General features: G+C 36.6%; 1 protein-coding gene across 1 annotated transcript in view; it reads left to right on the forward strand.

Moving 5' to 3' along the window:
- APBA2 (amyloid beta precursor protein binding family A member 2) overlaps positions 1 to 17256 on the forward strand; it is a 96598-nt gene that overhangs the window by 56168 nt on the left and 23174 nt on the right. Inside the window, exons 3-6 of the mRNA XM_068410401.1 lie at positions 9024 to 9104; positions 10445 to 10481; positions 15218 to 15363; positions 15987 to 16022. Coding sequence (XP_068266502.1) covers positions 9024 to 9104; positions 10445 to 10481; positions 15218 to 15363; positions 15987 to 16022 — 300 coding nt within the window. The remainder of the gene's footprint in view (positions 1 to 9023; positions 9105 to 10444; positions 10482 to 15217; positions 15364 to 15986; positions 16023 to 17256) is intronic.

Below are 17256 nucleotides of genomic sequence, written 5' to 3' on the forward strand. Positions count from 1 at the left end.
GTATGAGGTTTGCTGTTTAATCAGACTGTCAGAGGCATTATGCAAATGTTAGTTATTTGTTCCAACCAGAATTAGAGAGCAATATTTTCACTTTTTTTACTCTGTATTGCATTCACAGCTACATATCACATTGTATGTTTAGAAAAAGGTGCTGAACGTAGTCAATTTAGGTAGAAAACTAGGAAAAAGGTTTTGCAGAGACCGGACAATTCTGAGTAAAACAAGGTATTCCAGATGTATGGGGCAAAACTAGTTTATTTACACTGTTTTTGTTCTGCAGTGACACACTAGATAAACTTAAAACTGGGGTCAGCATTGAAATAGTTGAAGGTTTTTTTCCATTAAGGGCTCCTGTTCCATTGCCTTAGTGGGTGATTACTTTTAATTTCTTTTGTTTTCAATAGAACATATGCCAAGGCTGGATACTGCATACGTTAAAAACAACTGCAAGAAGTGCCTGCATATTGCTGCGGTTTTGTACTAGCTGGGCGTATCTTGACCTTGATAAGAAGTAGAAGAAATAGGAGTTTTATTGTACCAGAAATCCTATTAAGCAGTTTTATCACAAGAATGGTGTAGATGTCAATTTAAACCATGCGTGATCTTTTCTTGTTCTAATGCTGAGTGCCAGAAAAAAAGAATCTGAGAATGAAGCTCAAGCTTCTCTAGAGGAACAGAGGTGTGAGCTTTTCTTCTTTTTTTCAAGTTTCACATTGAATGTGCTTACTCCCTTAGAGAGAGATATCTAATTCCCTTTGCTCTAATGTCAGTTTAAAGCTTTGACTTTGCATCTCTGAAATTATATGCAGCTCAATATTAGTTACCTTCTGCAATGAACAGAGATCTACCTAAAAGAGGTAAAGCATAACATGTATTTCGATGACACACTAGTAAGGATAAGTGAATTATTTTGCCTTATCTTTAATTAAAATGCTTTATTAAACTTCAGAGGTATGGTTACTGTTTCAGCTTCATCAAGTCTATAAATATTTTGATTTTCTATAGTCAAGCGCCCCACAGATAAACAGTTTAACCTAGATTATTCCATTAAAAACAGACATTAAAATGTCAATTTCTCTGAGAAACAGCAAAAGGGAATCAAATGTTTAAGTATATGCTGATGAAACAGGTTGACCTTTATTATAATCGTGAACAAAAAAAAAAAATCTTAGAAGGATATATATATATATATATATATATAAAAGCTTGCTTGTATGAGACTTTATCTGTAAATATCTCTAGGGAAGTGCAGAAGAGGATTTGCACTAGACAAGCCTGAGGGAAACCTAGAACATGTTTAGAGTGTATATTTGCTCTAAATACTTACTGCTTAGCACAACTTTTATTTCTTGCAGGTTTTCCATGCTTACATTATTTAAGAAAGGCATCACATCTATGAAGTTGAAACTGAATATTTTGGTCATTTTATGACATAACTCAAATTTAACAGCTTCCTCAAGCTAGGAGTCTCCCCCACCCCCATTTGATATCTTAGTCATCTCAGGCTGAGCCAATTATTAATGTATCTGACACATGAAGAAATTTTCTTTTTTGCTTATAATTTCATTTTATATGTTTCAGCTTCATGTAAAGAAGTTGAATATGGTCAGACACTCTATTGTTGTGATTCTCCTGAATTATCACAGTTTTTATTGTAAAATAAATATGAATTAACTGACTTAGGTATATCTTTGGGTGGAGTAAGGAGAAAGAGGAACTGAATGGCACATTCAACTGATACTAGCATACAGTATGACCAGGAATTTTAAATTGATGTGATGTTCCTGTGCAAAAGTAGTTGCTGTTGACTTGAAGTTTTTTTTCTTTTTGGAATGCTATTACATTTGCATAGCTTCAAGTTTAGCTAGAATATTGTTGGTTTGGCACACTAATAATCAATGAAGGAACAGGCTTACTAGGTGGAAAATGAGTTGTGTCATGTTACAGATGAGTGCTTTTACCGTACAAAATATGAATGAGGGCCTGGTCTAAATGAAAGCTTGAACCACAAAAAGCTTGTCTCCAGATCAGTTCACTGCAGCATATGCTCTCCTGCATCCTTCCCACAAAGCAGTATGGTATGGGGCAGTCCCAGCCCCACCCTGCTGCTCCCTAACAGCATTTGGAACTTATACTATTGCACCCATAAGACATCTGCAGAGAACAGGGGCATTGCCTATTATATTTTACTAATACTAAGCTAATGCTAACTCTATACAGTCAGGCAGCATAATTAAAGAATGGTAGAAGCAGTCAAGAAAAAAGTTAGCAAAATATCAGAGAGCAGCTGAAGTAATACCAAGGGAAGGTGTCTTTTGCACTAATGGTACTCATAATTAAATAATTGCTCCTCTCTAGAACCTCATATGTGGCAGAGTTTACTCTTTTCATCCCAACTAGAGTCATACTTCTATGAAATACTGGCATTGGCATGGCCTGAGAGCTACTTCTGATGAATAGGAACTAAAGATGACTATGGGACTCAACACTTGAGCATTGATAGTTTAATCAGCCCTTTGTTCTTCATGTCTCATTTACTTAGATTTCAGACTGCAGACTCCTGAGTATGCTTATTCTCTCCTACTCTATTCAAACACATCTATTTACCAACAATAAAAGATAAAGTTTTTAGCAGCATCAACACCCTACCTTCACCTATACCCTTTTGAAGAAACAGGGATTTGCCATTATCACCATTAAGATGGAGGACCTTAGAGGGAAGTCTGCTTTTTAATGGTGCTGCCTGTGACACATGAATCCTGTTGCTTCTCATTTCTCGATCATGCTTTCATATCATTGCCATACATTTGAGAACCTAACCAAAGATGCTCATACAAACTCCCCTGGTAAGGACCCACGAGCTTCTGCAGTGTTAGTCTCATTTCACAACTTTGATATAGGCTATGCCCTTATACTTTTTCAGCATGGACATCCAGAGGCAGATAAAATACCACTAACAAAAAATTTGTGAAAGAAAATTTTACAAAGTCCTCTTTTTTTTATCTCAGTTTGTTCTCCAACAGTTTTGCACGCATCAGTGCTGCTACTGTGTTTTGTCTACCTGTGCTAGTAGAGCTCAGTATTGACTGAAATACTTGAGGTTTATTCCCTTCTCTTGGCACATGCACAGTGCTCTTCTGCTGTTAAGAGCCCAGATCCAGGAGTCTTTTGTCCATAAAAGAACAGTCTGAAACAACTAAGATGATAGACATTTTAGAAAACCTGTATCTTAGGGATGTCTTACTGGAGTTTAGTCTGAGTATTATGGGATGCATTTGATAGAATTGGTGGAAAACACAAACACGTGTAAATAAAGACTATTAAAAAAGCTTGCTGCATTCTCCCACGTGTTCTAGGCAGCTGTGGAGCAGAAACATTAAATACTTATTACTGAGTGACTGTTCCCAAACTTAGCAAGTGTGAGTACTTACTGAAAAATCCTAAACAGTCCCAACATTCTCAAACAAAACCAGTTTCTCTGTGCTAGTTGGCTGAATCATGGCTTTTTAGCACTAAACTCCTGACACCAGGAGACAGCAAAATCAATGCCTCTTACTTAGAGATGAATTAGTGACAGAGCCTTCTCCGGGAAGTTTAAAGCAGAAGGCAGCATCCACTCCAAAGTACATCCACATAAAAATGCACCGCTCAGCACAGCTATTTCTCCAAAACTCTTATCATGGCTTGTTCTCAATTTTAAATATATGCAAGGACAAAAAACCTCTTAGTTCTTTAAGATAATAAAAATCAATTGGTGATTGTTGTAAACTTTATTGAAACTGGATAGAGTATTGAAATTCTTTTGTGGAATGCTTAGGTCTCTAAAGTTACTTTGACTCTTCTTTTCACAATTCCAGTTCTGTACTCTGACTTGACTTGCTTACTTGGAACTGCTCCTTTCTACAAATATTTTCCTCTTCACTTCTGACATGTGCTAGCACACCTCTAAATTAGCACATAAGTAATGGCATCTTTGTCAAAGACTAGAGTGTGAAGTCTGGCCTTTTTTTTCTGTGATCCAAATCAGAAATCCTTCAACTTGCCTCATTCAGATTCTATCTTTGTAAGTGTATCCTGCTGGGTCAAATTGCTCCTATCGACAATAGCATGTTACTGATGTTACGATAACTAATGTCGTAGCTCAGTAAGGGTGCATTAAGCCATTCCCACTACACATCACCAGCATCTACGAGAGAAGTTATTTCAGTCATGTAGTTTAATAGGAGTAGTACCACCATAATAGACTTGTTACTAGGTTACCATCTATTGATTCAAAAAGATGTTTTACATGCACATTGATGTGTCTCTATAAACATAGTAGTGCTTAAATATCAGGAGGACACATGGTCCAATGATAAACTCTCTTCAGAAACCAACAGAAGATCACAGAAGATGAAACTAGAAACTGAAGCTTTGTCCTTAAGTGACAAACATAACAATACCCATCTGCTTTACCTTTGTTCTAGGGAGAGAGACGACAAACCTGGATGAAAAGTCTATTAGACCTGTTGGTTTACTTGGGCAATAGGTAACGTAATAATCTAGTCAACCTACCACAAAACATCTCTTTTTCAAGAAGGTTTTTTTTCTTCTTGGAGCCTACCACAAGGAACCTTTTTCAATTAGAACCTACCACAAAACATCTCTTTTCCACAAAGCTTAGTAGTGTGCAAGATGAGTTTCAAAATGCATAAGCCAGTACATTCGTTTCTGAACACATTATTTGATAATATTTGAACAGTATTGCTAGTAAAGAGATTGGCAGGTATGGATCATAAACCTCATTATTCAAATATTTAAACATTTACCTTGCCACACCTTTGAGCTGCACTCAGTGCTTGCTTACCAACTCTTTACAAAAAAAAAAAAAAAAAGGGTTAACAATTCTGAAAAAAATACTCTTTCATTCCTCTCTCAGACATATTATTCCTCTGAATAAATCAAGAAAGGGACTGACCTGCTGGTTTCTAGTAGAACGTTCTCCGGCAGGGAAGTCCTTCATCAGCACTGAGCACCCCAGCAGCATTCAGGATCCCAGGTGGCAGCTTGGAGGAGGACAATGTTGCTGAGATGAGCTTTTGACTGAAAAGCTAAACAGCTTACACTGGAGTAAACAACCAGTAGTACTAAGAAACGGCAGCATTCAATCATTACCAGCCCTCACCTCCAGCTAAGAGGGGCTTTATGCTGCAGGAAGGGGTGATTATAAAGGGGGCCTGATTGGCTAGGAGGGGCCCTGTGAGATTGGTGGGAGGAGGGTGACCCAGGTGGCCCCAGGCCTAGCAATTAGCCATCAGGACAGGGCTAGACAGGGCATGGGTAGAGCTGCAGGCTTATTTCTGAAAGATGTGCACAGATGCTTCGGCGACCTCAAATAAGTAGAGTCTGGTTTTCCTCTCAGCCTACAGATGGCATTTTCTGCTGTCACACATTCCTTCACGTGATGCTGGACACTGCCTCTGTGATTGCTCAGAGGCAAAAGTATTAATAACACTACACCTTTAATATTTTAATATTTTTATATCTTTCCTTGGCAGAATCTGTCCTCTTATCAGAATCTTATCCTAGGATAAGAGGCTTTTAACATAGCTGTACCTCTGTGTTAGTGTGCAGTCAATTCCAGATCTAGTTTAGCTTTAGCTCCTATTCTAAACTGCAAGTTAGAGTATGAAGTGTTTATAATACCTTATGGTTCCCTCAAATGTGATTTTTCTAGCTATCATAACACTTAAAACAACAATATAAATTGGAAACTCTGTAAGAAACATGAAGAAAGCAAGCATCAAGTATGATAATTTATTTGACATTGGTCAGATCACCTGGGAGCATGAACTAACTTCCAGCCCACGCTGAATACCAGAATTTATGTTTTCTAAAAATGATTCCGTAAAGAAGCTCCAAAACAGTCGCTTCATCCTTGGCATAGAAGCATCCCCTTCCATACGTACAAGACTAGACAGTTTGTAACTGTGTACGGGAGATACAGCCATGCCTGCTCTGCATAATTCTGTCCTTGGACACTGTAAGTCTGATGGATAGAAAGGGAAGCCTTTCTCCCTGTACTTTCTGCCCTTTCCTTCTGGAATACCATGTTAGCAAACATCTCTTTAGCATGAAGATCTCAACCCTGATTTTGTAAAGGGTCATTGTAACAGCCCACACATTTGCAGATGAATGTTGGGCACAGAAAGTCTCAGACAGGGACAGCTCCCCTTACTGGCTACTCGATATTTCATGCTGCTGCTGAAGGGACGCAGGGTGTGCTACACTCCAAAGCTGAGAAGATCTCAAAAATGTAATATTACACTCTGCTTAGTTTGGAGGAACTGCTCAGTGACACCCTCCCTGCCCCATCACAACACTTTTAAAGAACAAAATGTTAATAGATCAGCCAGAAGTGGAACATATTGTGTGCACAGATGTGCATAAAAGAAATGGAGGCATTCTTTGTACCTGAGATTCTACCTAATTAGTCTGGGGCTCCTAAACACATAGGTGAAACACTGGGGGAAAAAAATTGGCCTTCATGTACAGACACCACCTAGTAAGTAAAAAACATTTATTATATTCTGTGTAGAGGTGATGTGGTTGATCCCAAGTCATCATGTATTCTGCACAGACTTCTCTTTGGAACCCAGCCGATACACAATAACAATATATACTACATATGTGACACATATATACTATATGTGACTAGGAAACAATAAGCAAGCAAGGCTTGTTTATATTCCTAAAATCGTGAAAATAGGAACTCCAGTAAATTACAGATATGTAGAAAACAAAAATGACATGTCATTCAAGTGTTTAGTCATATTTTATATTAAGACCATATGGAATTATATAGTCTTAATATAAAATATATATATTTTATATATAAATGATATATATTTTATATATAATATATATTATATATATATTAAGGTGATGTGGTTATATATCACATATATATATAATATCACATTATATATAATATAAAAAAATATATAATTAATATATGTAAATTATATATTAAGATATATATTAATATATATAATTTATATAATATATAAATATATATTTTTATATATATAAATATATATATTATATATATATGCAGCTATTACCGAAGAGCATGATTTGTATTATGATTCCCCAGGGCTAAGTCCATTGACATGTAAGATTTGTGACAGAGACATGTTTCAATAACGTTTACGGCACCCAGGGTACACTTACTAAACCAGTCAACCAATTCTTTCTTTATATGCAGGTGCATTTTCAGTTCAGTCAAGTGTGCAGTAATCAGAGCTGACAAAGCTTTAAAAGTATTGACATTCTTTTGTACATACTGGAGTCAATAATTTGCTATCACATAATGTATGATTATTATGCTTGTTTTATTAAAGCCCTCGAGATATCTGTTTACCTCATTAATATATTTCACTGCACGTCAACACATATTGCTCCATATTAGCTTAGCCATGAAACATGATTAGATTTGTCTTGTCTCAAACAGAATAGCATTTATAAGCAGGGATATGGTAAGCTGCTTAGCTACTACAGCCATGTAGACAGGGCACCAGTCAGTGGATCCCCAAGTCTTGGTGCTCTGTGCGTATCTCACATAGTCTTTTCTTTCCTAAAATCCTGCTTACTGCTTGGGTGAATTTTTGCTTTGTATATGTTGTCTTACCTGAGAATTAGCATTACTGAGCTAATAGCTCTGATGTGCCTGCTTCATTAGCACATTTCATTCAGCTGACTAAATATTACTCATAGGGAATAATTTATCTAGAGATGAACATGCAGACTTGCTTTGATTACAGCTACATATTGCCTTTGAACGTCAGAAACAAGGACTTACGTTCACATGTAACATTCAGGCTGACCCTCTGAAATAATGCTGGCTCAGTTTTCCATTTGCACAGCTGTTGATACAAGTTCTTATTTGTGAAGCCTTACAATGACAGGGGTATTTAGGCACTCTTTTTTATGCATAATGGGGAAACTGAGAAAAAAGGAAAGTGAAATATCCTAAACTATAAAAATTTGTTCCAGAAATCACCTTGGTTTTCCAGATTTTTAGCACTGAAACTCTGAGTCATGAAAACTTCACTTCCTTGGTACGTATGGGACACAGGCACTCCCTGTGCCAGGTGCTGGTGTTCTGTGACTTGTGTCAGGTCTGGAGAAGAAATTCTACTCCTAAGAATATCGGAACTTCAAAGAAAGAGAGTGTTCCATGGTTTAAAAGACTTAGTATTTTCCTTGTGTAAGTTTTTATATTTTCCTTTTATATTTCTTCAGAAGCCTGAACCTGTGCTGCCAGCATCCTGTAGCTCTGCGTGGCCCAAAAGGAGGGAGATGCCATGAGGTATCTCCCATGAACAGAGAATCCTATCTTCAGTGCTAGGATTCTGTTTTTCAGAACAGAGGTGGCCATTAGGACTATTTTGATTTTGTCCAGTACTGAGCATAAACACATTTAAAAATTCTGACTTTGGTTTCTGAACAATCTGAACATGTCAGTATTTGGCTTAATTTCATGGGAAAAATTTGCATTGAAATGAAATAATTTAGTTTAAATTTAAATTAGGAGCATAACTGCTACTTAATGATAATTGAAATGTATTATTTTTTACATCAAAGGAGATCTTTTATTATAATTAAATAGCTCAACATTTCAACATGAATCTCATATTTGCTAAATTATAATAGGAAATTCCAACTATTATAGCACATTATGATATTTCAGTATCAGTAATGAATATTGATTGCACATAAATAACTACATATAAATACATATAAAAAACTACACAGAAGAGCTTCATGACCAATGACTGTCGTAAAATAATGGAGAACATGGTAAATAAAGTTTCATATGTTAATGTTTTGTGATTTTTTATTAAAATTTTCTGAATGTAATTTAATCTGGTGCAAATTTTCTGACTATCTTTTCACCATGGAATTCCACTGAAATTTCTACTTTGTTTTGAAGCTTTTTAGAAAACAAAAGGATATGAAATCCTTTCTCTTTTTTCTTATAGATGTGCAATGGTTTAGAGCAGCCAAGGAAGCAACAGCGTTCAGACCTCAATGGACCAGCTGACAATAACAATACACCCGAGGTAGGTACCTTAGGCCGTTCTGCTGCCTGTCTTCCTGCGCTCAGGCTTCCACGAAGGAAAGCAGGCTCCAAACTGTCAGCTCTCTCCCTCTCACACATACATACTTAGGCTCTGTTTGTTTTCCTGAACTGACAATAAATACCACATCTGCATATTCTAAAAATGAACCTGTTGCTACCACATTCACTTTAGGTAACTGTCCACGGCATGTAGTCAAGCCTAAAATTTTCTGATGACATATAGAATAGGGAGAACATTTCAGAAATTCTGTTTTTGGATTATTGGAGAGCAAAAGCAGCATCAGAAAGAAACTGACATTTGGCAGGGGGGTGTGAAGAAAGAAAAAAAACAGACGTCAGTCTTTGAAATGAAAGGACTCCTTAATTCCCACAGGAATAATTCTCTTTAAATAACCCCTAATATCAAGCACATCATTCAGTGCTGAGGGCTCAAATGATTCACATCTTTTTGAGTGGCCTCTGTGGTAGGATGTGTCCTGGCTCAGCTGTGAAAATGACACAGTGATAGACAGACCTGCTCTTGTCACTGAAGACTGGAGCAGAGAAGACATTTAAGAATGCAGAATGAGGTTATGCTTGAGGCTAGACAAAATGAAATGAAATTCAAACTTAAAAGCAGAAGTCTGTTATCTCAAAAACATGTAACATATTTAGCCTGTAGCCTGTTACATTAATGAAGAGGCACATTTCTAAAGCCTTTTCGCATAATGGAGAAATCATCCTCTTTCCTGAAAACAGGAACGCCTGAGGAGGCTGGCAAAGGACAAGTAAATGGAAGGACTGTATCTGTTTGTTGAGAATAGAGACAGTAGCATAAAAAGAGCACTGTTGTGGCCCCTGCTGAGATTAAGTGTACTCCTACATATGGTGCAATCAGGGGCAGTTCTTTTTATGCACTGACACAGAATCTTGCTTTGTAAAATATTGGTAAATGTTCTTAATTGGGAATTTGGGATATCATTAATAGGCAATGTGTTCTATTGGGCAAACCACTGGACTAGGAATTGCTGGTTTGTATGCTGATTTGACAGCTGACTTCCTAGGTCATTTTCATGTTCTTCCCCCCAACCCCCCTTATTTTTTGTGTGATGGGATCTGCTTAAAATGCTTTGAGATTCCAGGTAAACAGCACTATGTAACAGTTAGGTTGGGTTAATTATTGTTATGTCATGTGTTTCACTGTGCTAAATAGTGGCTATGCAGAAGTTACACAGAGAAATTAGATTTTTTTATAAACAATGGCCAGCTGTTTAAATATAATATGAATTCAGGTTGTGAAAATGATTTTGTTACAGCTATACCATTTTTATTTTTCAACAGACAAAGAAAGTGTCTTCATTTCCAAGTTTTGTTGATGGTAAGTTTTACATCATTCCTAATTAAAAAGTAGGATGAAATGGAAGCAAATGCTTTAATATATTTTAAAGATCGCTGTTCTAAAAAACAGTCAAACCTAAGAGAATACAGCTGAAAAGTTTTACGTATTGAAGTATTTAACATTTTCATCCCCCCCCCGTGGCAATTGGAGCCTGGTAGTGATAAAAAGGAGGAGCAGATAGAGCTGTCCGAAGGGTTAAGGTGAAGATGGAGGCAGCTACAAATGTGGAAGGGGGTAAAAAAGGTCGTAACAGTGGGCCCCAGCAGGGTAGAGATTTATGAAGGTATAAGAGCACCCTGTTCTTCATGGCCTAGTGCAGAGGAAGGAGCCGTTTAACTGTTCAGAGCAGTCCCTGTATCACTTTGATGTGATGCCCGTTATTGCACTCTGGGAATCTCAGTTGTTGGCACAAACTGAAAAGTTCTGATCTGACAAAAAATCGGTAATCCAATCCTCTGTCTAGGAGAACCATGCTTTCGTATGTTTCTTCCATCTCCTTTGCACTTCTATTATGTACTTTCTGGTTGGAGAAAAATAAGTCCATTTATTAACACAAGAAGGTGGACAGAGATAAAATGGGGTTATACTGAAAAACATTATCATTCTCTGATTCAAAGACAGCTGGAGAACTTTGTATGGGGAAAATGCATACAGCTCTTCCTGCAAAGGAAATGTCTACACTGCAAAGTGAGAAGGGACAGTAGGAAACTTCTAAGGATCTGACCCCTTAGATCTGCCATGAACACACTTTTCCTCACAATGGAAACTAGAAATGAATGTTAAAAACTTGATTTCTAATGCCATTCTCAACTCAGGGAAAACTTACTGTGATTTAGAATAATGTTAGAATGTTCATCGCATTTTTCTTCTATTCCCTGATCTCATCAGCTTGACTAGCAGCTTCTGCTTTTAGTCATTTCCTTGAAGAGCCATAGCAAAAGGAATGTTCAGAGATTGGCCCTTTTACACAGATTGACATCTGAAGGAAATTACACATAACACTTGGCAGGTACTGGCTAACAGGCCATAAACAGGGGTAAATTAAATACATTCCTCAAAGGTGGCAGAGACAAGAAAGGAATCTGATACTTTATAATAAGCACCTACTGATTGTATATTGGACAACTATAATTGAGGCCAGCATGAGCAGAGCTTTAAAACAGACTAGGAAATTCACCCCTCACAGTGCTTGCAGACACAACTGCACATTTTAATTTTATTGGGATAAAAAGGTTATGTCTTTTTCTTTTCTTACCAATCAGGTCACTACTCTGTTGGAAAGGGGTCAGTATACTCTTTTAGATTGCATAATACTTTTTTTTTTAGTTCGATCATTTTGCTTTATCTGAGTTTTTTCTATAGTCGCACAGTATGTGAGGATAAACCATCTATTAGGCTTTTTCTCTTGCAGGTATTATATGGCATTGTCTAATACAAATAAATATGTAGCTTACTAGGAGCTTATGATAGCTAACATGACTGCTCTCTGAATTAAAAGAAAAACACAATTTTAATTATAAATTTGTATGTAGAGTCTCAAAAGGAACAGGACCCTACTGCACATAAGAAAAGATTCTGCCAGCTAATACTCCCTGTTCTTCCCTGAGCTTTGATGGCGATACCACAACCATATTCTGATTATATTAATATTCAGCTTTCAGGCACTTAACTTTCAGCATGACTCCTTAACTACAGTTGCTATACCTATATATCTATGAATACATAATATTTTTCATATGCCATGTGGACATAAGAACAAATTAGGTAACAGGCACAAAACATATTGGAAATATGTCCTTTTGCTATTATAATTGTTTCAGTAGTAGTACCACTGCATGCTTGTAGTGGTAATTAGGTGCATGTTCAGGGGTTCTGGCTTTTTTGCTCTCTGTATTTGTCCTGTCACCATAAATCTCATTTCCTTGCACAGTCACAACCACAATGAAGTAAAGAAATCAGCCAACATATGGAACTTGTAGATAGGCATTCTGCAAGGTGACATATGCCCTGTGTCCATTTACTCCTTACACAAAACCTGCTGCAGTTCCACGCACCCTGAGGTCTCAGTGACTTCATGGAGTATGGTGGTTCTCGGCAGGAAGTTGAAAGTACTTCTGTGCTCTGAGCACAGTCTCTAAATACTGTCTGAATCCTTGGTTTACACATGATTTTAGATAAATACAAAAATATGTTCCTAACAGATTAGTAAATTCGGTTATGCTGAATTATTGAATGAGTATGTTTTTCTTATTTTATGAATACAAAAGATAATTTAAAAATGTTTAGACCTAGTCTGCTTAGTCTAGAATATGTTTATACTTGTTGCATTAAATAGATCAGCAGAAAACCAAGTAATCTATTACATTGATAAGATAGTGCAGAAATTTACAGTTAGATTTTTCAGAAACAGTTCTCTAACATTTAAGCACCAATACTCAACATAAAATGCCAATTTTTGTTCACACTGAACTAATCTTCAAGTTTCAAATCTATTTCTTTCTTCTTCCCTTCCTCATCAGTAAGTCTTACGCATGCTTACAGTCAAGGGCATGCTTCAGCGCTCTGATGAGCTGGGACCTCAGCCAAGTCTGCATTCTTATATTATTTAAAGCAGTTAGAGATAAGGGAAGAAAACACTCAGGTAACCCAGTTTGACCCTGGCAATTTTCAATACCATTCCGTCCTTCCAACAGATGTCTTGCTTTACCTGACAATTGCTTACATTGCCTCCATGATGGGAAATGTATGTTGGAAATGTTTTCTGCCCAACATGCCTTTTTTTGTTGTTGTAGGGTTTTTTTTCAGTGTTATCCGTTGCTATAAGCATTTTATACATGCTGTGGTTTTAACATGATGTTGCAGAATTTGTTTCTAGTGTAATGATTCTGCAAAAAAATAACTTTTTAATGCTATGAAGAGATGATGAAACCGTATCCAACCAAAAAACCCCAATCTTTAAAGAATCCAAATAAATAAAATTAGGATAATAAAATTGCTTAAAACTTTAGGTTGTTTACATGTTTAAGAAGTCTTTCAGACAAATTAGTTAAAAACACCATTGCTGTCACCAAACAGCCAAGACATGAGAAGAATTTGTTGTTTCCTTTCTAACACTTATTAATTTCACAGACCCCTAAGATATGGTGGGGATTACTGTTTCATGCTCAGAGATGCTAGCAGTGTACACGTAAAAATAGATCTCTCAACATGTCTTTGAAAGGAAGGTGCCTTTGACATAGCCTACCAATGACTTGGAAATCAAGACAAAAATGTCGTGCTCAAAGAGGTACAAAGCACTGATATAACCAGAAGTGTGCCAAATTCTACGTTCAAGAAAATAATTGAAGAGAAAACAAGCTTTCCTGAGTTCAGCCAGAGTTTTTGGGGTGGAAGGAAGATAGATTAAGGGACTGATATGTTTTAAATAACTAGCACAACTTTTTTTGTTGACAAATCCTGCAGACTCTTAGAATTTTGGTCTTTCTTTGATGTAGTAATAACTGTATTAGAATTTGTACCAAGAATTTAAATTTTACTTGTCTTCAGACACACAAAATATTTCAAGAAAATTAATCTAAATTAACTACTAAAGTAGGTTAGTTAAACTGATTTAAATACTATGTGGGTAAGCGTATTTCACAGTTAAAGCAAGCTTGATTCAATTTAGCCTGATTTACTTAGCCTGAAATGAATGAAGGAAAACAAAATTAAAGCCACTTTAATTTTGAATGAGCTTCTTGCTGCAGGTATCCAATAAAGTTTTGCTAATTTAACATTAAATTCACATCTTTAATTAATTTCCCTCCTTGCTGTCCTTGAAACAAGATGTCAATATGATGCAACATTAGTATTTTGTTGCATGCTGAAACAAGTACCAGATGTATGAGACTAAGTTTTAGGCCTCTCTTTTTTAACATGAAATTTTCATACTCTTTCCACATGCTCCTTTTCCATAACTGCCTTCTGTGACTACCCTGCTATCAGAGGAAAAGGCTGTGTGACCTGTTGTGCAGATGCTATTGATTAGATCCTGAACGTTTTATTGACCTCCTGTACTGAAGCATGTTTCTCCACCTCTCAGTTTATACAATCTGTACCGGGCTGGGAACTGTATTTTCCATCAGTCTCTGAATTCAGGCCTTACACATGACTAAACAGCATCAAGAGAACTACTTTTGTTTCCTAAACTTTTTTAAGTTTCATGGTGGACCTTTGCTGAAGCAAAGTACACCTTTGTGCCCATTGTCCATCAGCATTTTTGCCAGAGATAATGTTTGAGGACTTCTACAAACATCTCAAAAAATGTGGAAACACAGATCTCTATTCAAGCAGAAGTTTAGCTCGTGCACTGTAACAGTCATACATATAAACAGTAAGACAGTTATGATAAAGGAACCTATCATCAGCCTTTCTGAAACTTGCAAATAATTCCAATGTGTTTATCAGTGCAGCACAGCAAAAATTTTCCAGTGATTTTCCTCTAGAATTCCACAATCAAACCATTATGCAATATTTTAAATACTGTATGTTTGGTTAATATTTTTGGGGGAAATAATTATAGGGAAAAACATTGTTTATTTTGCACTGGATTTCTTCACCTGTTTCATATTAGAAAAGGTATTAAAAAGCTTGTTCAAGCCTCAATATCCTTTATTCAAATTTCTCATCTCTCTACCCTCTTCTGAAAGGCAGTAACTGTAAATGTCTCATGTCAGTTCCAGGACCTTGTGAACCTGAAGACCTCATTGATGGAATCATCTTTGCAGCCAATTACCTGGGCTCTACACAGCTGCTCTCTGAGCGCAACCCTTCCAAAAACATAAGAATGATGCAGGCCCAAGAGGCAGTGAGCCGTGTTAAGGTAGGGGATTTTTGTGGTTTGTAGAATACTCTCTGATCCTTTGACAGTTGATCTCTAAGCAGTACAGGATCTGCAGCTTCAAACCTATTCTGAAGTGCACTTACGTGAGTATAGATCTAGTACTGTAAATACCGCTAGTTGCCAGTGCTTATTATGAAAATCCATCCAGCATCTCTGAGGAACAACATATAAATTATTCCAGAGTCTATTCAAAATCGTTTGGAAGCTGTATGAAGAATTCAAGTATTAAAGACAAATTGCAGATTGCAATTAGGAAATATTCCAATGGCAAAGCACATTATTTGACTGTGGTTTTCCTCCTATGTCATTAATTCCTTTAACTTACTACAAATTGTGAAGATTACGCTCACTATATTGAATTAGTACTTTTTTAGGACAAGAAGATTCATTACTATTGTGTTTGGATTTGGTGTTATTTACAGTGAACAATTTCTGTGTAAATAATGTAGCATAGACTGCTTCATACAGCTGTGTAAAAAAGTGCTTTTTTGGTTAAAAATCCAAGGATTCATAGTCAAAAGATTTCCCTGACTTCCCACGCTGTCTTTTCTCTTTCTTTGTGTGTACATCTGTCTACATTCTTTTTTTATGCTACTCCTCAGAGGATGCAAAAGGCGGCTAAAATCAAGAAAAAAGCGGTGTGTAAACTGTTTTTCTTGAATGCTGATGTTTACTTACATTTCTGTTGTACTTGTTTTCCATGGAGCGTTGTCTTTCATTATGGGTCCTCATAAAGTTGTCATTTTGGTTTCTTCTTCATTAAGTAGTAGAACACTGAATGGAATAAAATGAGCTCATTTTCTTCATTGTTCATTTGCTGGAGTGCCTCTCTGCTGCTCTTCTTCTGTTGAATACCTGTGATTTGTTTAGTCCAGATACACAGCCAATGTTATCTGGGAGATTTTTTTTTTTAATTGAATGCTTATTTTTATTTTACTAACCAAAGCAGTAAGATGTATTTCCTGTTCCTGTGATTTACTGTATATTTATTAAATTAGTGTCAATATTTAAAAACAAATAAAATAAATTTACCAGGTAGTAGCCAGAACAATTCATACAGGAGACCTTTCACTCAGTTAAAAACTATACTTCAGTCAACGAAATACAGTTGACAAAAATATCACTAAAATTAACCTTGCTCTTTTGATGGTCTTGGATGAAAGCAATGCAAGTAATCTCTGCAAAAGTATGTACTGGCTTTGTATTTTGCTAGATGAGATTTAATTAAAATAAAAATAATCTGAATGAATTATAGCTAAGCCTTTATAACTACAGAAAAGAGCAGCAAATACATCATTCTTCCTTGCACTGTTCCATCAAAGAACCAGTCTCTGACCTGGAGACTGATGCCTGCCTTTAGCACAGGGTGATACAGTCTGTGGCCATTTTATTCTGAGGCTGCTAACATGCGTGCTGCTAAATACCAGTTGCAATAAGTGCACTGTGGACAAGTACCCTGGAGGAATAATAAATAATAAATAGGTTCCTGCTGGAACTCAAGAGTATTAGGTAAGCTCTTGGATGATGCTTCAGTGAGAGGTAGCAGCTGCTTTGCCACTTCCTCTCCTGTTTTCTCACATGGGCAGAGCCAGGACTCACACTTAGGAAACCATGTGGCATTTCACTGCAATCCCACTTGCTCTGTGACCATGTTTTCTAGTGGGATATGGAACTGTTTACCTAGTAAGCAGTACTCAGAAGTTGAAGTCTAAAAGTCAGCTGATGGCTTTTTGTGATATGAGAGAAATATTAGTTCAGCACTCAGTTTGTTATTTTCTAGAAAAAAAGGAAATTAAAAATCTAAAAAAAACCCCAAAACCCACCACAGTACTGAGCACCAGCTTGCACTTTTGTGGTGAGCTCACTGAAGAT

This window comes from Nyctibius grandis, chromosome 11, assembly GCF_013368605.1.
Source record: "Nyctibius grandis isolate bNycGra1 chromosome 11, bNycGra1.pri, whole genome shotgun sequence".
Taxonomy (NCBI): Eukaryota; Metazoa; Chordata; class Aves; order Nyctibiiformes; family Nyctibiidae; genus Nyctibius; species Nyctibius grandis.